Genomic DNA, 21,068 nt, shown 5'->3' with positions numbered 1-21,068 from the left:
ACAAGTAAAAAGCAGATGGATTAAAAAGTCCTTATTGTCCCATTTAGTGACCAGTTGGGAGACCTAGATGCAGCTTTGGCTCCCAGAATCTATCTTTCCTGGTGGGCAGTGCACCTGTCCCCAAAGAGTAGGACTCCACAGGGACTCATTTGTTCCTTTTAAAGAGAGACGGCAACAGACTCCTGAGCTCAGCGGAGACATGGAGGTGGAAAAGGGATTTAAACAGGGTTGGCTCTGTAACTTATCCCACTGTGAGCTTTGGAGCCGTGGTTCATGAGGCTTGGAATCTGAACACTTTGCAGTGTCTGCAATGATGCCAATTTCTCTCCTTACAGACAGTGTGCCTTGGTGGCTCTGGAAGATGTGAAAGCTTATGTCACGGAGGAGTGCGGGCAGATAGCTGTAAGATAACACTTGATTATACCGAGTTTAAATCAAAAGAGTATTAAATCAGTGCCTGAGATTTTCATCCAAACCCTTCTGGCAGCTTTAAAAATTGTAGCTAATGTTGTTGGGATTTTTTTTTTCTGTTAGGTGTTCGATGCGACCAACACGACTCGAGAGAGGAGGGACTTGATCTTAAATTTTGCTAAAGAGAATGCTTATAAGGTGACTTTGATTGATCTGGAATAAGAACTGTAGGACTGAATGCCTCCCTTGGGTGTATCCCATTGAAATTAGCATCAGTGCATCAGATGGCAGATTTGGTCCCTTATCTTTGTACAGTGCCGCTGTAGTTTCATGGCTTGTGTTTTCATTTCCACCTCTGCAAAGCTGGTTTGAAACGCTGTTCTGGTGTTGTTTTTCATCCACTCTGCTTCGGTGCCAATGAATATTTAAGGTGCAAGGTAGGGGAGAATCAGCACCCTTCTATGTGTATGTCTGATTTGGGAAGTACCTGTTTTAGTGAATTGGCTGTTGGGATATCCCAAACAAAATATTCAGCCCTCATCAGCCCTTATCGCTCTGGAGCCCAGAGATCGTGAGGTTGAGTGTGGCACACATTCCTAAATAGACAAATAACAGGAACCCACTGTGAGGGGCAAGGTTAGTTTCTCACAAAGCATATCTGGCTAAATCTGTCCCTTGGGTAGCTCTGCTGACTTCATTTGTGGCTATACTGGAAATTAATATGGCCTATTTACATTACTCTAGAAACTCTTAATTCTACTAAACATGCTTCATTGCCTCCTCTCTAGGTGTTTTTTGTGGAGTCTGTCTGTGATGATCCAGAAGTCATTGCTGCCAATATCCTGGTGGGTGCTAAATGTTCATAGGCTCAGTCTGTAGCATCCTTCTGTAGAAGACTTGTGTTTGTCAGGGAAGGTCACAGACTATTACAGTGGCTCACAGTAACAGCCGAGATTCATTATTATTAGAGAGCCTTGCAGTAAAGTTAAATCTAATCCACAGAACTCAGGGGATTCTGGATTTAAAGGCTTTTACTCTCCCTCATTCTGTTGTACCTGCCTGTGGGCAGGTGATTCTGTGAAGTCGTACTGAGTATTCTACACTGAGGTGTCTGTTTGGGCTAGGTATTAATCTAGGTTACACCAGTGTAAATTCAGAACAACCCAGTTGGAGTAAAATGAGTCATTCTAGATTTATGCTGTTTTAAGAGAGATCAGAGTCTGGCTCAAAGACTGAGGTCTAACTTTCATTCTGATTTTCCTTTCTGCAGTCACGAAGGGCATCTGATGTTAAACTCACCCAATATTCTCTTACCTTACTTTAGTGCAGTTTATGCCAGGATCAGAAAAACTGGGCTTTATCTCAACAGGCAGAAAGAGATCAAAACTGAACTGCTTCTAATAAGTGTAACTCTGCCGTTCTTATTCTGGTGCTGTCCTACCCCTGTATAAACCGCGGTGCCCTTTGCGGTTGCGGGTGGGGTGCCCTTTGCAATACTATATGCAGTTCTGATAGCCTTGTTCTTATATTTCAGTTCTGAAATAAGTGGTTAATATTTGCAGATGCATGGCAACCAAGACAGATGGGTTATTTTTGTGGGAACTTGGAAACCAAACTATAGCCATGAAGCATTTTATCTCAAAGCTTGATTTTATTTTCATGGGACAATATGGAGTAAGTGGTTTGTGTGGAAAGGCAAAAGTCAAGCCATCTGTCTCTGTCTCCAGGCCAAATGCTACCCTGTGACATTTGGAATTGTTCTTTTTCCTTTCCTGGAGCAGATTCTTCACAGGGCAGATGGGAAGGGGAAATGTAAACAGTGTTTGTTTGAAAATTGAAGAATAATCTTACTTATTCTGATTTATACAAAGTTTGCTTAACTTTTATAAAATCTCTCTCTCTCATTCAGGAAGTGAAGGTCTCCAGCCCTGACTACCCAGAGAGAAATAGAGAGAATGTGATGGATGATTTCCTGAAGAGGATAGAGTGCTATAAAGTCACATATCAGCCCCTTGATCCAGATAATTATGACAAGTAAGAGGCGAGATTTAGCAGCATGTTTCTTACTGGATATGCTGTGGAAACAGACACGTGGGCTGCTTTCTTTTGCCAGTTTTGTTTCCTAACCTAACATGCTGCAGTCCCTATGCTGGCGAAACTCTCATTGACTTTGTAGTGTGGGAGATTTTCTTGTGTGAGTCGTGCAGGATTATGTCCAACATGAGTCACAAGGATTTCTCGCTAGTGTATAAAACAGAAAACTACGCTACATTGTAATAGTCTGTTCTCTCTCTCTAAGAGTTTTCTAAGGCACCTCAGTGCCAAGTGGTAGCAGCACTATCAGTATTACAAGAATACACGCACATACATTTTGCTTTAAAGATGCTGACGAGTGTGCTTGTTTTGTGTTGACCGTAGAGACCTTTCCTTCATTAAAGTGATCAATGTGGGACAGCGGTTCCTGGTAAACCGTGTCCGGGATTACATCCAGAGTAAAATCGTCTATTACCTAATGAACATTCACGTCCAGCCGCGCACCATCTACCTTTGCCGACATGGTGAGAGCGAATTTAACCTTGTTGGCAAGATCGGTGGGGATTCTGGCCTGTCACCACATGGGAAGCAGGTATGTTCTTGGCAGTGTCAGGATTGAGATCCTTTTAAAGTGTGTCAGTATAATAGGAACCTGGATTTGGGTCAGATTGACTGCTGGTGTAAATGGGCTCAGTTCAACAGAGTTTTGCTCATTTATGCCGGCAGAGAAATTGGCCTGAATCTGACTGTCAAGGGTGTGCGATTTCTCTTCGGCCTGGGGTTGAAGTCCCCCCATGCACCTTGAGCAGTCACTCTCCCTGCTCCCTTGAAGCAATGCTTCCTGCCGATGAGGGGTGTTCATTCTGCAAGGGACTCATTCTTTACTGCGCAAACAAGAATGGGTGAACATTTTTTGGATTTGCCAAGGTGCCAGTTAGATTGTAAAGCTGAAATGTAATAAACTAGGTTTGCCAATATGATAGATGTTCCTGCCAATGTTGGGATGCAGTTTAATTAGGATAACCCCTCTTTACTGAATCCAAGGAGTACTAGTTTACTAATTTTAATACTAGGTTCTTTTCAAGTCTACTTTTATCTTAGACAGTGTTTCTGAGATCAGGACATTTTGTTATTCTTAACCAATCAGCAGTTTATTAATTCACCTAGAACCTCATTGGTATATAAACAACAGTGATTGATCAAGTGAAGACACAACAAATCTTCTGAACTCAAAATACACATGCAGTCTTCTGTTGGGATCCAGCAACTATTCCAAGGAACAAAACAAATCACCCTAAATCTTATTACATTTACCTGTTGTCATCAGTTACCAGTTCTTTAGTATCTCTAATGGATTTATCACCCTTCAAGTAATTCTGTCGAAGAATAAGGATGCACTTGTCTTAGGGCACTCTCTCTCATGAATTTGGTCCTTGCTATTTCTTGCGTTTTGGTTTGATAGGGACTAGTTTGAAACATCAAAAGCAATTGCTTACATTTCTTTTTTTTTTTGACGTTCCGAGGTGAGTGTGCTTGGATTTACAAAGGAGAAACATGTATATAGCATTACTTAGTTAAAATCCACAGTTTGGTTACTTGGCAGTGTAACAGGCTGTCCACCCCCACACAATGTCTGAACAGGTAAAATAGGCCAGTTAACCTTATAGGCTACACCTGGAGGAGAGCCAGGGACTGATAAGGCCCAATGGCTGATGAAGCCTAGCTGGGGGAGAAGCTGGGTAGGGAATCTAAAGAAAGGAAGTTTATATTTGTAGGTGGGAGCTTGCAGTCACTTGTTGGAAGCAGAGAAGTAGGGAGGAGGAAACCGGGGCGGGGGACAATAAGCCCTGGGATGCTAGCCCTGGGAAAAGGGTCAATGCCAGAGGAGTTGTGAAGAAAGAGAGTCCCCCAGCCCAGAGCCCTCACCCCCTCCCACACTCCAACCACCTGCCTCAACCCGCAGCCCCCTCCCGCACTCCGAATCGCTCATTTCTAGCCCGCCCCGCAGCCCCAGTTAGAGCTCTCACCCCCTCCAGCATCCCCAGCCCAGTGAAAATGAGTGAGGGTGGGTGAGAGCGAACCACTGAGGGAGGGGGAATGTAGTGAGTGTGCGGCGGGGGCTTGCGGAAGGGGTAGGGCCTCAGGTAAGGGTGGGGCTAGGGTGTTCGATTTTGTGTGACTAGAAAGTTGGCAACCCTAGATGTGGGCGGGGAGGGTGAGCTGAGGACTTGCACCTGCAGCCGAGGTCCAGGGTCAGAGCCTGAAGCCCCACGACCGGAGTCTGCCATCTACGACTCCAGGCTGAGGCCTGAAATCCGAGCTTCACCACGCCCAAGAAGGTGAGGAACTCACTGGCTGCCTGCTCCTCTGGCGTTTGTGGATTCTGAGGGAGGCAAGGCCCACCCCTGCTGGTGCCCCCCCCCCATCCCTCCCGTCCCCCTCCAGTCACTGCCCAGGAGGTTGTGGCATAAGAAAAGCCCCTGGTGGCTGCATTCGAGAAACGCTGTGGTTTCTACTGACCACTTGTCCTATGGCTTTCAGCTCTCATTCTCCATTGTTTCCATTGATATCCAGCAGATGGCGCTGGTATATAACAAATTTCTTCAGTTCTTAAAATGTAATGTTTCATTAATTTCAAAGATTTTTATATCTGTTTTTTTTTTCTGTATTATCTATACTGTGAATTGGAATCTCTGCTCAGTTTCAAAGTTTTGCCTTGGTTAGCTGCTTGTATGTTTCAGTGAGACAAGCTGGGTGAGAGAGACGAGTTGAGCTTACACAGGACTTCTTCAGGTCCTGGCCAGTAGCTCAAAAGCTTGTCTCTCTCTCCAACAGAAATTGATCCAATAAAAGATATTCCCTCGCCCATCTTGTCTGTCTAAATATCCTGGGACCAACAACACTGCCTATATCTTTCAATGTTCTTTTTCCTTGTCGTGCCATACAGTTCGTACCACTTAATTCAGCATTAATTTAGAAAGAAAGCGAACAAAATCGCTTTACAGCTCCTCTAAATTTAGTGGACTTAACCCATACATTCTTTGATTGTATCCAATACCTTTTATTTCACATCTTTCAGGGCTTGTTGAGGAACAAGAAACATTTATTTTGAAAAGACAGACCGGGAAATCAGATGTAGAGAGATGGTACCTTTAATTCATAAAGCAGATAAATGTACAGTTTCTAATTTGGGATAAAGACAGTTGGTTTGAATTTCTTGGGGTATCAGGAAGCTTGACCTATATATGTTCTTCATGTTTCTATAGGTCGCCTAGCAAGCTTTCTGAACCGGTGTAACTCAGTTTCTACACGCAGCTCTGGTTCTTGATAGAAAACAGTAGAGTACTCTGCACAGGAAAACAAGCAGTTATTCTTGTCTTGCTCTCTTTAGCTAGACCAAGAGAGATGGAAGTCTCATCCACAAGCAAATTATGGGCGTCTTTGGTGTGAGAGTCTGACAATAGCTGGAAGACTCCTTAACAAGCACGGGAGCTTTCCTTTCCTGGGGAGTGTGTATTTCAGCTCTAGCTTAACTGATGTTTCCCAGACAAGATGTCCCGCACATTTGGATGTGCAGATTGATCCTCATTGAATTTAGTCCTGAGAGGAAGCTAAAGTTGGGAGTGTGTATGCAGCGATTAGTTGTAATTCTAGTTGCCATGTTTAGCTTCCGGATTAAAAGGGGCCCGCGAGGGAGCTATGGTAACTTAGTGCCAGTATGTATTTAAGGCATGTTTGACATCTATACAGCTCACAACTGAGAACATATTCACTCTAGACCCAGAGTGGCAGAAATTGGCTTTGGATGGCATCAGTTAATGCCAGTCTGGTGAGAAGATTAGCATGTTCTTTCACAATGAAGAGTGAATTCACAATGGTTACTTTTATCTTCTCCCAACCTGCTTCAATTTCTCTAGTTCGCTCAAGCCCTTAAAAAATTCATTGCTGAGCAGGAGATTGTGGATTTGAAGGTTTGGACGAGCCAGCTGAAGAGAACCATCCAGACAGCCGAGTCCTTGGGGGTCCCCTATGAGCAGTGGAAGATTCTGAATGAGATTGATGCTGTGAGTACAGTGGGGAAATGGTCCAAAGCTATACACTGAACTTTTGGGGGTTGTAAATAATAATAGTGAACATGAAATAATGTCATTCCCCTCCCATCTAAACACTTTCTGAGCATTAATTATGCTTCACAACACTATCCATTTATATTGCACCCCTCACCTCCTGTGAGTTATAGGACTGCTTGGTGTAAAATTGAAGATGTCTATGGGGTTTTTACCTGTCTAAGTATCCCAGTGCTCTTTACAGCAGATACCATTGAAAACTCAACATTCAAGGTCCCAGGTACCTGCAACAACCAACTACAGCCCAACGAGCATATGTTGGGCTTTCAGTGGTTCCCACTGTAATTCTTTCATGCAAATAAGCTGTAAAGATAATAACATGGAAATACAAACCTGTTTTCATTATTTGCAGATTTAAAAACCAACAAACCAAAACCACAGCCATAGAACATAAAGGTTTGGGTTTAAAATTCAAACTAGAAAACACATTGCAGTTATTTGCGAGGGAACTTTTGCTTCTCTGCTGAGGTCATTTCTGTTGCATTCATAGATTCCAAAGCCAGAAGGGACCATTGTGATCACCTGGTCTGCTATTCCCCATAACACAGGTCAAAAAACCTCCCTCAGGAAACTCGTTTCCAATGAGGGGCTCAGTCCCCAGTGCAGAGTTTGAGTCTCATATTCATCCAACTGAGCTAGCCTGCCTGCATCTGCATAATGAGGATGTTAATGCTTGCCTACCTTTCAGGAGGGGTGGGAGACTTAAGGAATTAATGTTTGCAAGCCCGCTCCATGGTTCTCGGGTGTAAAGTGCTGCATTAGAATTACTCCTGTCTCTTACGAAATGTAAAACACTCGCTACATAGGCACAGAATCTTCTGTGTTCAATCCTCCCCCCACTCCCCTCTGCGTAAATCTATTGAAATGAATTTCCTTGTAACAAACTCCTCTTCCACCAGGGAGTGTGTGAAGAGATGACATATGAAGAAATTGAAACTCAGTACCCAGATGAGTTTGTGCTGAGGGATCAAGATAAATATCTTTATCGTTATCCTGGAGGAGAGGTGAGCAGGTTTAAAATAATAATGTAGCTGAAAGAAAAGGAGTACTTGTGGCACCTTAGAGACTAACCAATTTATTTGAGCATAAGCTTTCGTGAGCTACAGCTCACTTCATCGGAAGTGAGCTGATGCTCACGAAAGCTTATGCTCAAATAAATTAGTTAGTCTCTAAGGTGCCACAAGTACTCCTTTTCCTTTTGCGAATACAAACTAACACGGCTGCTACTCTGAAACCTGTCAATGTAGCTGAGTATGTGTAGATAGGAAGGAAGGGAAAAATTAAAATGAAATTAGATTTATGTGGCAAGTGGCAATAGACCTAATGGTAGTATCCCAAATTTTGTTGTAATACAGTGGGTTACTGATCAGTGACTAGATTGTCTGTCCGTCCGTCCGTCTCCTTTATAGTGCCATGCAAGTGATACCACTTGATCATATTTGTAAAATGTATTCGGGCTATTGTATTATTTCCTTGGGACTGTGGGCAGACATAGGGGTCCTTCTGTGTGGAGCTGATTGCAGGGAGAGAGCCATAGACATGATTATTTTATTTAATTTATTATTTATTTTTATTTTTATTTACATCTGTTGAAAATGTTGCTAGAAATCTGACTATCCCCACAAATTTAGGGGCCAGTTACTAATCCAAAAATGTATCTAGCTTTTTTTCCCCCTGTGCTATCAGTTCTTCTATATCTTCCATATTTTAAGATTTTTTTTAACCTGTGTTTTGATTCATGTGAAGCAATTTTAAGCCCTGTTCTTGGTTCTGGTATCTCTGCACGCTTGTGAAACCCCTAAACATCTTTGTGCTGTTGAATCTTTCCCTTGATTTCTAGTCTTACCAAGACTTGGTCCAGCGTTTGGAGGCTGTGATTATGGAGCTAGAGCGTCAGGGCAGTGTTCTGGTTATTGCCCACCAGGCTGTTATGCGGTGCCTATTGGCCTACTTCCTTGACAAGAGCGCAGGTATGAAAGTAAATTCACTGTGTTGGGGTGGGGGTTGCTGATTCCATCACAGAGCTTCTGGAAGGGAGGCTTGCATTATTCATTTAATTTTTGCAAAAACAGAACTTCTTGAGGGAAAAAAATGTCAGTAAGATCATACTGTACACTTCTCAAGCCTCTTTTAGCCCGGAGTTTCTGTAAGTGCTTCACAAACAGTTCTCCTTGCAGTGCCACTGAAATGCAGCCACTTCGGGTGTGAGAGTTTAGGAAGGTTCGTCTGGATAGGCCCTGTTATTGGGACTTGAGAGATGTGGGTTTCAGTTCCTGTCTCTGCCACAGACACTTCTAGGACATTGGGCAAGTCACTTAATTGACCCCATGCTTCAGTTTCCCATCTGGAAATGGGGGTGATACCACTTTACCTGACGGGGGCGAGGAGGGTAAAATCCATTCATGATTGTGAGATGCTCAGGTAGATTGGCAATGAGGGTCAGGTAAGTACTAACAGAGAAAGCATCACCCAGCCAATTTCTGGACAGCAGTGAGGCTAGATGGCACAGAGAAAGGAAATTATGGCCGAGGACACAGAGGTGAACTCTTAAATTTCTGAAGTGTTTGCCACGATCTTTAAGATTTTCCCAGGTAGACACCCTTAGAGCTCTGTGGCTGCAAGAAGCTATGTCTACACAGCAGTTAGACACCCACGACTGGCCCATGCCAGTTGACTCGGGCTCGCAAGGCTCGGGCTAAGAGACTCTTCAACTGTGGTGCAGACATTGCAGCCCGAGCTCAAACATCTACACCGCAGTGAAACAGCCCCTTAGCCGGAGCCCTGTGAGCCCATGTCAGCTGGCAGAGGTCAGCTGCAGGTTTTTAATTGCAGTGTAAACATACCCTAAGTGGGTGGGTCTCTAAGGGTTTTTGCTATACGCCTCTGTTTTCGGGGATGTCTGTATCTGCTATTGAAAGCTATTTTCACTGGATGGCAGGTGAGGAACAAAAGGAAAAAATCCCTATCTAAGTACAAAGCCTGTCTGTTAGGACTGTGTTGCTGGCCATGCGGGAGGGACCTTGGGAGGAATCCCGGCCCCACTGAAGTCAGTGGTAAAACTCGCGTTGATTTCAGTGGAGCTGGTATTTCAGCTGTTAGGTTCAGCTCCTGGTCTCTTGGTCTTAAAGCTGGCAGGCAGGGACTGACGCTTGTGAAGGCAGTGTGATCAGAACTTGTGGTGGGAGGAACTCTCCTGGCAGACTGAGTAGCAGCAGTAATGTGCCCTTAGATGGGATGATTGGACGGACCTGTGACTTGGTGATTCAGGGAGGGGAAGAGTTGAAGCAGGAGGGAAGTGCACAAAGCTGATCCTAGGGTGTCCCTCAGGACTGCAGCAGTAGACTCCAGAAGAGATAAGGGGATGTCAAATATATTATGAGGCGATTACCTTCTACATCCGCTTTTCAGAAAACCAAGGCCCTGATCCTGCAAAGACTTACCCACACATTTTAACTTTAAACACGTGAGCCATCCTCTTGAACCCCATGGAGCTCCTCATGGGCTTAAAGTTAAGCAGGTGTGTAAGTCCTTGCAAGATCCAGGCCAAACTGAGGAACCACAAAATTCCTGCATAGTTCCAAACTGTGCCCATACATGCAGTGTTTAACTTCTCCTGTCTGGTTTTAGATGAGTTGCCATATCTGAAGTGCCCCCTTCACACCATATTCAAGCTCACACCAGTTGCTTACGGTAAATATTTCCCTTTTTCTCACTTAGCTGAATTGGCTGGGCAATTTGATATCAAAATACATATGCAAAATTGAGTGCTACATTTACTGTAAAAGTTAAAAGAAAATAAGGGGGAGGCAAAATGAGAGAGAACATTATATTTTTTATAGAATAAATCTATAAAATGAGTAACAACCAGTTTCTTCTAAAAGAGACCCATTATCTCTGGATTATATTTATTGACCAGGAAACCACTTTTTCCCTCCAGACTTGAACTTGTACCTCAGAATGAACTGAACTCGAACTAGTTTTCATGTCAATAAGTGTAATCCATACCGCATGTATCTTTGTGTGAAGGCTGCCCTTGTTTACTAGCTGCACTTCTGCAGCAAAAGCTACAGGAGAAAGTAATTAAAATGTTGCATATCAAACACTCATGTAGAATCCATGATTAATATTAAATCTAAAGTCCTGTATACGTACAAGTTCTTTACAAAAGAAGAAAGTGAATTATTTATTGTCTCTGCAAACAACTGAGTCCAGTTGCCAGTAATTTAACTGAGAATAATTGATTTTAAAAGAAAATCTAGTTCCTTTTTTGAAGTTTCTCTTTTCATTTGGTGAAGGCTGTAAAGTGGAAACAATCACCTTGAATGTTGAAGCAGTGAATACCCATCGAGACAAGCCTTCTGGGAGTACTGTAAGTCTTTACTGAAAATCCTGGCCCTTGATTCATGGTTGGCAAATTACACAACTTGAGCCTGCATGAAAGATAATATTGCAAATCTGAACAGTCACTGTGGAGTGCCTGCTAGAAATCTTCCATCCATTTCAGCCATTATAAAAACTGCTTTTGAAGTATTGCCCCTATAAGGATAATTAACTTCTTTGAGAAGAACTATTGCAGGTATAAAATTTTCCAGATATTTAGTTTGTTGTTTCCAAACATGAATGGGAGAGAATTTATTTTTAAAACTGTTTCAATAACCATATTAGGAAAACTGTAATGCAAAGTTTATCAATACAGCCTTTTTAAGCTTCAGGGTGATCATTCCAATGTGTAATGATGCATTTCTCCATTGTTGTTGCTATGATGCTCATTCTATAATTCTTTAATATGAGCTTGCTCTAAGAACCTATCCTTGCAACAAAGCCATTTGGCAACTGTGTCCACATATCTATTCAGGGGACAACATCATAGGGCCTAATCACATCAGCCACACTATCAGAGGCTCGTTCACCTGCACATCTACCAATGTGATATATGCCATCATGTGCCAGAAATGCCCCTCTGCCATGTACATTAGCCAAACCGGACTGTCTCTACGTAAAAGAATAAATGGACACAAATCAGACGTCAAGAATTATAACATTCAAAAACAAGTTGGAGAACACTTCAGTCTCTTTTGGTCACTCGATTACAGACCTAAAAATTTCAATTCTTCAACAAAAAAACTTCAAAAACAGACTCCAATGAGAGACTGCTGAATTGGAATTAATTTGCAAACTGGATACAATTAACTTAGGCTTGAATAGAGACTGGGAGTGGATGGGTCATTACACAAAGTAAAACTATTTCCCCGTGTTTATTTTCTCCCACCCCCCACTGTTCCTCAGACGTTCTTGTCAACCGCTGGAAATGGCCCACCTTGATTATCACTACAAAAGGTTCCCCCGCCCCGCTCTCCTGCTGGTAATAGTTCACCTTAAGTGATCACTCTCTTACAGTGTGTATGGTAACACCCATTGTTTCATGTTCTCTATGTACATAAATCTCCCCACTGTATTTTCCATGGAATGCATCCAATGAAGTGAGTTGTAGCTCACAAAAGCTTATGCTCAAATAAATTTGTTAGTCTCTAAGGTGCCACAAGTACTCCTTTTCTTTTTGCGAATACAGACTAACATGGCTGCTACTCTGAAACCTCTCATTTTTCTAAAGTTAAAAACAGCATTGGACAAAAGCCATAAATAAACTTCTCGGTTGGCTTTAACTCTGGTTCACAAGATCTAAAAAGCTGTGGAAATGTCAAGGTCACTCCTGTAAACGTGGTCTGCCTGGAAGGCTAAACCTTCAAGGCACCATCATCAGTGCATTTGTTCTATTGCTATTGATTCAGCTAATGATCCAGGTATATGTAGTTATTTGAGGCAACTAGAGAGGTTTTTTGGACCCTGGTCTCCTCATATTGATACTCTTAAATTTAGTAAAGACACATCTATGTATTCTGTGCAAATAAGGACATTGACACAGAATCTTAAGCACAGATAGTGAGGAATGACCCCTTATGACTAGAAAGTGGATATGAACACGGACCTTAGCCATCAGGATGTTAGGGAACAGAAGATAGTGGCAATGTGAGAGCCAAATTCAGCCCTGGTGTGGGCGGGTGCACCTCTACTGAAATGCAGATGTTAGAATAGCAATGAATGTGTAATGGACTCGGCTGCTGTCCCCACCCCTTCCCTAGGCTTCGGAGCCCAAGCTGCAGCCTGAGCCATAACTCCAAAACGCTGTCTACACAGCTATTTTTAGAGTGCTAGCACGAGCCCCGCTATCCCACGTAAGCCCCCTTCCGCGGGTTACGTGAGCACACCACAAGGCCCACATTCAGCATCCTACCCTTGTTCAGCAGAGCACTTAAAAACATGCTTAAAGTGTCTGCCGGATTGAGGCCTTACGGCGACGTTTTCAAAGGTTGCTTCAGTTATTGAGTGTCCACCTTTACACGCTGACACGGGGCCTGATAGGTCAGAGGTGCTGATCATTTGCAACTGCTAGGGTCCAGGTGTTCGCCATCTTTTGACAATCCAGCTCTGCGTGTTCACATTGAGCACTCAAAAACTGCAGCACTCAGAGTTAAAGGCCAGCTGCCAAATCCGGCTTGGTTGGACTGGTGTAAATCGGAAGTGATTCCATGACATTTAGACATGCTTTTGAAAACTTGGGCCTTCGCCTCTCTGTGCTCCGCAAAGCGTATGTAAAGTGCTGCGAAGATTGTCATTAATACCTATTTCTAATCTGGTTGAACTTTTTGTGGCATCTAAATTGTCTTTTTATTGAGCTACAGGATGACAAGACAATCATAAATTGACAAATTTGGAAGTTGTAGACGGGGCAAAAAGTTTTGAAGGTGTCTTGAAAGGCAACACCTACATTGGAATGGCCACTTTGAGGAGATTCAGCGAAATTTCAGTGGCGAGTTCAATTTTGGGGTGTTATAATTTACACTCCGATTATGCTGGCGCTGCTCCATTGTTCCTGTGTGATACTCTGCACTGCCTCCGTGAAAACAGTAGGAACTGTTACTGTTTGATTCTTTGCTTTCGTGGCAAGATACAGCAGCTCTGAAAATAAATCCAAGCGCTTGGGGAAATTTTACTATCAGTACAATTTTTTTTATCTGCATCCTGTTAAAAAAAAATCTTGAACCCACAGAGATAAGGGACATAAATCTGTTACGGTGCAGTGACGAGAGCATTTTAGCAGCAGCTACTGGACTAAAGGAGTATCTCAACTGTTCTGTGTGCAGTGGGGCTAAAGTAAAAGGAATGTTTAGAAATGGATAATTTTGAAGACGGTAACAGGTGAAATTTTATAGTTGAGGGACCTGAATCTGTAGCCACCCAGAAGTTTAAATGTACTCCTATGCAGAGGGCTAGCACGACACCCATACACCATGTGAATTCTCAAAATAGGACTTCAGTGGTGCATAAAGTTTGTGCTGGTCCTCTGCACAGAGGAATTGTTCCACTGACTTCCATGGGCTTTGCATTAGACCTCAATTGGTTTGAATGGAAGGCCTGCCTGCAGAGCAGAATCAGGATTAGGCTTCTGGTTATGGCAAGTGGAAAGTCTCTGGCATCAGAAATATCTTGGTATGAACTTTGATTTCAGATTGTGGTTCTGCTTTTCATTCCTTGTATTATCCTCCATTTTCAATCAGAACAGCCTTCCAAAGAGCCAAACCCCTGTAAGGATGAGAAGAAACAGCTTTACGCCTCTGGCCAGTCCGGACACAATAAAGCGCACACGAAATTACAGTGTTGGGAGCAGGCCTCTCAACCCAATGGGGTCTCTGCTATTCCCAGAGGCTCGAGATGGGGCTGATCAGCAGAAACTACAAGTCAGTCTTCAAGTGGTAACTCCTCTACCTTACCCCTCTCCCCCGGTCAGACACAGAACTAATGGCCAAACAGTTACTCATGTTTTCCAATGGTCCTGTGCGATGCACAAATGAAATATCTTGACGTTTAGATGCCTTATCACCATCCGTGCTTTAAAATAGCTTCAGATTACAAACTACTTAAGAGTCAGCAAATTGGGGTACAACTGCAATCGTGTAGGCATAAAATGCCCTGCTCCCTGCAGAGTGAATGCCATTGAATAACAATGAGTTTCTGGTTTGTCTGTTTTAAAATACGATTTCCCCTTTCCAGACAGACAGGTTAATTTTTAAGGAACTCTCTGCTTGCCCGAATGTCATAAGGTATATGCAACAAAGTGATCCTCTGATCCCAGTGAAATTGAGCAGCAGCTCTGCATGCATGATCTCGTTGCGGGGAAGAGTAATTCTTCCTCTTCGTAAATTGAAATTAATTAATCTGTTTTTGTTGTTCCAAGCTGGATGCTTAGTTTTTGCACTTCACATGCATAAATACTGAATTGTAAGTAGCACTTTTAAAGCTGAGGTCCTGATTCACCAGTGTATCTCTGCTTTCACACTGGTGTTTCTTCGCTGATTTCCACAAGCAAAAAATAGCGGGAAGGTGACAATTTGGGCCCCAGTTCAGTTCTAATAATTCTACCGTGGTAATAGTAAAACACAGGTCTAAATTTTCAAAAGTGACAGATTTGAGAGACCCAATTTTAAGACACTATAAAGGAGCCTGATTTTCAGAGGGCCCTGGATGAAAATGGAGACACCCAAAATGTCTAGTCACTTTTTCGAAAGTCTGAGCTACACAGAGTATGTTTTAAAACCTGAAAACATCCCTTTAAACTTAGTATTTAAAAACCATTTCTCCCTGTACTGACATTAACGTTGCAGCTCATCAATATGGAATACATTGGATTGGACAGAGCCATTTAAATGAACGTTCAGCCGACAAGCTGATTGACTGGCTGGACTTCATTGGTACTTTAGGATGCCGTTTCCATGGCTTGTATGAGTTAGTTGTTTCTTATACAAGCCTGCAGTGGTCCCTCCTTCACATGCAATTCTGGGGGTTGTTTCAATTTTTCCTCATTTGCTGCTCAGCTTTTATATTATTACTTTTTAGTCTTTGTTAAAATGCAGTATGAGCTATCCTGTGCTGTTTGTTTTTTCTTTGCAGCTTCAAATGGGAAGTGCTTGCTTGTGAGTATCACTGAACGTAGCTTGTATGCATTCTCTCTGGGTTTGTTTAGTAAGTAGCAATTCTCTTAATTATAATTGCATGGCAATCATTTGCGGGGACAATGAATGCTTGGGGCAGAAGGAAATAATTTGTCACATAATAGTCCAGTAAATCAAAGAGAGGCCATTGTTGGTGGAGAATCTATTTATCATTGGTGAAATTCATCATCTGCAGAGGCCAGCGTGAAGGTTGAAATTGAATTTAATGGTGCATAGGCTTCATGCTGGCCATCTGCAGAGGGGTGAATTTCACCCCAGATCAGCAAGATTACTGGGATAGATGAATAGTTTATCAAGCCCCAAATACGTTCTGGGTGTAACCCCATAGAAATAATTCAGTGGAATTACACCAGGGGAGATTTTGGCCCGAGGTGTCTGTCTACAGCACAAGATGCTAGTAGCTGTAGTCTTGTTGATCCGTGTTAGGAATTCCCTACCAAGATGAATAAAGGGTGAGTGACGCACAGGGGTGGATGGCATGATGCAGCGCTAGTCAGCAGGACTTTAGAACCATTTATATGAAGACTTTAATAAATTTCTGCCAGAAGTCTAGTAGCCTGAGCCAGGAACTTCTCGAGTTTTAATTCCTGCTGGGACACCAACTCTCTGAGGCCTTGGGCAAGTCTCTTACACTGTCTGCCTCAGTCCCCCATATATGATAGACAAGTATTATCTCTCAGAGTTTTTGTGATGGTTATTTAATTATAGCCTAGTCCCACATGGTGCTGAAAACCCTCAACATCCATTGACTTCAAGTGGGTGGTTGAATTAATTTCCCACCTTACAGGAGAAACTTGGTCCCTCACAGGATTGTGAACTTTGTAAAGTGCTTAGACAGTGAAGAGTGCTATGTTAGTGTTAAGTATAATTATTAATCTTCACTAACATAATCCTACTGGAAGGGTGAATTGGATGGGGCTGAAGGATACTGTAGCATCTCTCTTTCTCACATCCAGTGAGAAAGGACATAAATAGTCTATTATCCCTTCTCTCCAGGGAGCCAGCAAACAACATCACCTGTGAGTCCTTGGTTTCTGTCTCAGCCACCAAGTGAGGCTGTCAAGCGAGAAGCCTTTAGTATCACACTGTGCAGAATGGCCAGGAAATGATCCGTGCTTCCCTTTGTGCCTATGTTGCTCAGAACCAACCTTGCTGACCACGAGGCCCTTTCTTGTCCCTGCTTTGAATGCCTGAGCGAATGTCACTGCAAATGTTGATACAAATATCTCTTGATGTACCTGCTGTTTCAGTTTATATCTTACCTGTGAAATTGACTTCTATAAGTTCATGTTGCATTTTATTGACCTTATTTGTGAAATGGACTGTGCAATGTGAGATTTGGTTTTATTTAAGTTTGTTGTGGTTCTTAGTAGGTGTCTCTTTGGGTTTGTATGGGTGTGTTTTAATGTTATCACAGCAATTTTGCTTTCTCCTCTGGGGAGTGGTATCATTTTCCCCTATGCATTTGTGGCAACTCCATTTAAATGCCTGTGGTATTACTTATTTGCCAGCTGTTGAATACTCTTTGCCTAGAGAGCTTCACCCACTGTGGTTGCATGCCGCTACGTGGATATGGAGAGGAAGTTGTTTTATGCCCAGCTGTAGCCATTTGGCATGAAATCTCTTTCTCTCTCTGCAGTGATTTTTGACAGTGCCTGGAACGCGCTTCTATACTCAACAGTGTTATTGTTGCTACATTGAATAAGTGACTTTGCTTTAAGGGAATATTCTCAAAAGAAGCTGAAAAATGTTTGCATTAGAACAAGGCCTTCGAAAAAGCTCCCTCTCCTTGTTGACCATCTTGGCAGCCAGAGGCATGTTTTAGAATTGGGGTCTGGGAGTCGAAAGTTATGGGTTCCATTCCATGGGTTCCATATTGACTAATTTTATGGTATTGAGCACGTCACTTAATCTCCCTACACCTTGGTTTCCCATCTGGGGAAAGTGCCCATGTTTATAAAGCGCTTTGAAATCATCCTATGAAAGGTGCTATGTAAGTGCCAAATATCATTGTCGTGGACTATAAAGGAGCTCATTTTCACTGTTGGTTTACAATTAGAAAACTGATCTTGAAACAGTTTTTTAAAAACCTCTGGTTTCCAAGGCTTTCTCATGGGGATCCTCTCAATCTGGTATTGCATGTCAAACTGTCAAGATGACCGTGATGGTCAGTTATTCTCTTTTTAACTTTGTTAAAACACGTCAGTTTTGGGAGATTTTTTGTCTTTTTTTTTCCATTTCATGGATCCAGTGGCCAAGACATACCCCATGAAGAGGGATACACAAAGTCCACTCTTCCAGACTATTCCTCTTGGGTGTTCCAGTTATTACAGTACATGGACCCTAATGCGCTCTCTCCCACACACTAAAGGGTATCCAAGACAGAATTTAACCCTATAGAAATTTGTTTGCAATTCAACAGAGTTGCAAATACTTCTTGATACTGACAACTTTATGCTCTGAGGAACAGAGATCCTATGGCCTTTTCCATTTTTATAGGTAATGCACTTGTCTTTCAGTTTTGTTGGCAGGAAAAAAAAAAATGGGAGAGAAATGCATTTTTTTTTCCCCTGTGACACTGAAGTTAGATGCCTTGTCCTATTTGACAGTTTAATTTTAGAGCTGTATCGAAACTCCTTTTTAAATTGTCATTTGCTGAGCTGCCTTAACTTACACTTTGCACTTCTGAATCGTATGCCAATTCTCTCTGTATGTAGAACTGTATTCTGTAGATGGAAGGGAAAATGGCTGCTGGTTCAATTATTTTCCAGACATCTAACGCACATAGTTAGAATGGAAAATTAAGGTTTCATAAAAGAGACTCCGTTCATATTTCATTCTCAAAGACAGTACCAAAAGAAGGAACGCTACAGTCAGGCTTGAGTCTTGCTGTTTTCCGATGTCACTTAAACACCTCTTTCAAGCAGGGAGGGCTGTACTTTGTGTTGAATCAAGACAAGCAAAACGTCCATTCAGAATCAAACTTCCATTGAATGTCTGCAGAAGTTATGAATACGCATCTACAGGCACAATGAGAACTTATAGTTGCCACACAGTGATATACACAGGAGCTGTTTGTAACTCATCTTCTAACAATAGGATTTTGAATTTAATTGCACTTTGTAATTAAAGTGAATCTCCTTAGCACTTTTACTGTGATTACATAGCCTCCCTGTTTGTAACCAGCATTTTATAGGCATACATTCCTTAGGATAAATGATTATGTTATGGGTTTCAGGGTAAGGTGCCTTGTTTTGTCTTTTATTCTCTCTATCTTAACATACATTTTAAATAACAGATACAGAAAAGTTTTATTTAAATGATAGTGATGTTGTGACTGTTCTACCAAAGCTGCAATAATGCACAAAATGTCAGTGGATGTTGCTAGAATGAGTGAATGTTTTGGGTATTGTCAGCAAAATAATTATTCAGAAATGGCACCTTCTTAGTTTGCTCCCTGGGAGTCTCTACGTTTCATCTGTGGACTTTATTGACACAAACATGGACACACGGGAAAGCAAGATGGATTTTATTCTCCTCCCCTCGCTGTGGGGCTGATCTGTTCCCACTAAAGTTGGGAAAGTTTTGCCACGACACAAGGAGCAAGCCCCAGTAGAATGATCCGGCTCAGGTCCAGTTGCAGAGTCTGTATTGCTTGGGATGAGGTAAGAGACAAAAGGGTCCCAGCAAGTCTCCCGGTGGGAGCTTGTGTCACTGGCAACTAGGTAAATTGTCATTTTTCACTTGTAAATTGAGCAAATAAGATTTCTAATCAACAAGGGTGAAATTCACCCCGGACCGAGAAACAAGCCCTGCGTGCTGCTTATGCCTGGCCTTTGTGCTGGTACTTTGCACAGAAATTAATTGTACCCTGAGGAAATAAACCTGCCGCCTTCCCCCACCCCCAAATGCCATTTTAGCAATGTTATTTTCTAACCATAATTTGACTTTAAGCTTGAGTCTCCATATGAAGAAGCTGCTGGAGGGGGGTGCAATCACACTGATGGAATTTAGTCCAACACTTCGTGAATTTAGTCTAGAACATTCTTTTTTTTTTTTCCCTAATGGTTTTGTTTTGCATTAAAACTCAGTGTGAATGTGTTGCTATAGACACGTTCTTTATAGAATATTAGCATCTTATATTGACATTGGTTCGTTACTAAAAGTTGCTTGTTTTTTTCTGTTTGGGATTTTTTGGGTGGAGGAAGTTTTATTTTTAATCAAATGTGATTTGTTTGTAAATCACACATGGAAAAATATGTCATGTCTGATTTTCTGAATGTTTTGTTTTTAAAAGAGTAAATGTGTTTTGGTGATTTTTGTCATTGAATCAATGACTTAGTTCGCTTCTCTTTACTGCAAAACACTGGTGATTATACCCTAAGAAAAATGACAGACTGATTTGCAAGATTGGCCCACAATCTTCAGAAGTGCCCCTTATGTCTGAAGGGCAGATGCTCTGCAATTTCTGCAATTCAGGCCCCTTTAAAGTGACTCATGTTGGGCACCTAAATACATTAGTCGCTTTTGAAAATCTTGGCCTTTGTATTTTAGTTTATATAACTGCGTGTCTGTAAAGTTACCTGCTAGTTTTGCTCACATGAATGCATTTTCTTTATAAACTGCATCAGAACATCATTAGTACATTTCCTGTACGGAAGGAGCATAGTTGTAAAATCAGTGAAGTGTTTCACTTGGTTGTGTTTTTTTTTTTTTTGTGCAAATATGGGCCTGCAAAATAGATATTGTAATGTTGCTTTTGAATATTTGTGTTGTAAACTTCCTTGTGGATCAGATAAATAACATTAAGTAACTTTGAACCACTCAACTGCTTCAGTATTGTTTTTTTTCTTCTCATTGCATGCTCCAATAAACTTTTCTACGCTCCATGTGTGAAATGCCAATGTTCTGATTTATACCCACTTTGCACAGTGATAAAGAATGATGCTAAGTGCAAGTTAGTGCAGACTTGAGCTGTATATGCCCAAAGTTCACTTCCATCATTTCCCAAGTAAAACTGTGTCCTTTAACTGTAACACTTGAAAGCTCCAACTCTCTTTTACTGCAGTCGTAGCCCAGAAGAGAATTACGTCTAGTAAGTTTAGAGGAGGAACACTATGGAACATGTGCAGAGATGTTACTGTTTGAAACAGAGATGTATCTGAAGGAGAGAATTAATGAGCACAAGATTGTGATGTGGAAAATATTTGTTCCTAGGAGAGAAAATGAGTTCCTTCCGTTGTCATGGGTAATATGCTGCCAGCAAAACTCCCCTCTGAAATCAGTAGGAATGGTCTTAAAAACTGCTGGGGTGTTATGGCTCTATATTTTATACGAGGAAAGCATCACCCTTGATACTTAGTCCTAGGTGGTCTCTGCACCATTGTCCAGAGTGATTTCAGTGGCTTATCTCCTTTCAGCTTTGCAG

General features: G+C 42.0%; 1 protein-coding gene across 14 annotated transcripts in view; it reads left to right on the top strand.

The window, feature by feature from the left end:
* Window positions 1-21,068, top strand: part of PFKFB2 (6-phosphofructo-2-kinase/fructose-2,6-biphosphatase 2) — a 30,188-nt gene that overhangs the window by 5,926 nt on the left and 3,194 nt on the right. For 3 of the 14 annotated variants that reach the window (XM_073320452.2, XM_073320437.2, XM_073320438.2), the window contains 13 exons: window positions 336-402; window positions 535-609; window positions 1,200-1,256; window positions 2,321-2,445; window positions 2,830-3,037; window positions 6,363-6,509; window positions 7,472-7,576; window positions 8,413-8,542; window positions 10,200-10,262; window positions 10,868-10,941; window positions 14,189-14,383; window positions 15,579-15,601; window positions 16,637-20,468. In XM_073320452.2, coding sequence (XP_073176553.1) covers window positions 336-402; window positions 535-609; window positions 1,200-1,256; window positions 2,321-2,445; window positions 2,830-3,037; window positions 6,363-6,509; window positions 7,472-7,576; window positions 8,413-8,542; window positions 10,200-10,262; window positions 10,868-10,941; window positions 14,189-14,383; window positions 15,579-15,601; window positions 16,637-16,694 — 1,327 coding nt within the window. In that variant the 3' untranslated portion in view covers window positions 16,695-20,468. Of the gene's footprint in view, window positions 1-335; window positions 403-534; window positions 610-1,199; window positions 1,257-2,320; window positions 2,446-2,829; window positions 3,038-6,362; window positions 6,510-7,471; window positions 7,577-8,412; window positions 8,543-10,199; window positions 10,263-10,867; window positions 10,942-11,858; window positions 11,935-14,188; window positions 14,384-15,578; window positions 15,651-16,636; window positions 20,469-21,068 lie in introns of those variants that run through there. The other 11 variants (XM_073320439.2, XM_073320448.2, XM_073320441.2 and 8 more) reach the window with 11 other exon arrangements.

The sequence above is a fragment of the Lepidochelys kempii genome, chromosome 21, assembly GCF_965140285.1.
Source record: "Lepidochelys kempii isolate rLepKem1 chromosome 21, rLepKem1.hap1, whole genome shotgun sequence".
In the NCBI taxonomy this organism is placed as follows: domain Eukaryota; kingdom Metazoa; phylum Chordata; order Testudines; family Cheloniidae; genus Lepidochelys; species Lepidochelys kempii.
Note: the sequence above shows the minus strand (reverse complement) of the source record. Positions and strands in the feature narration are given on the sequence as shown.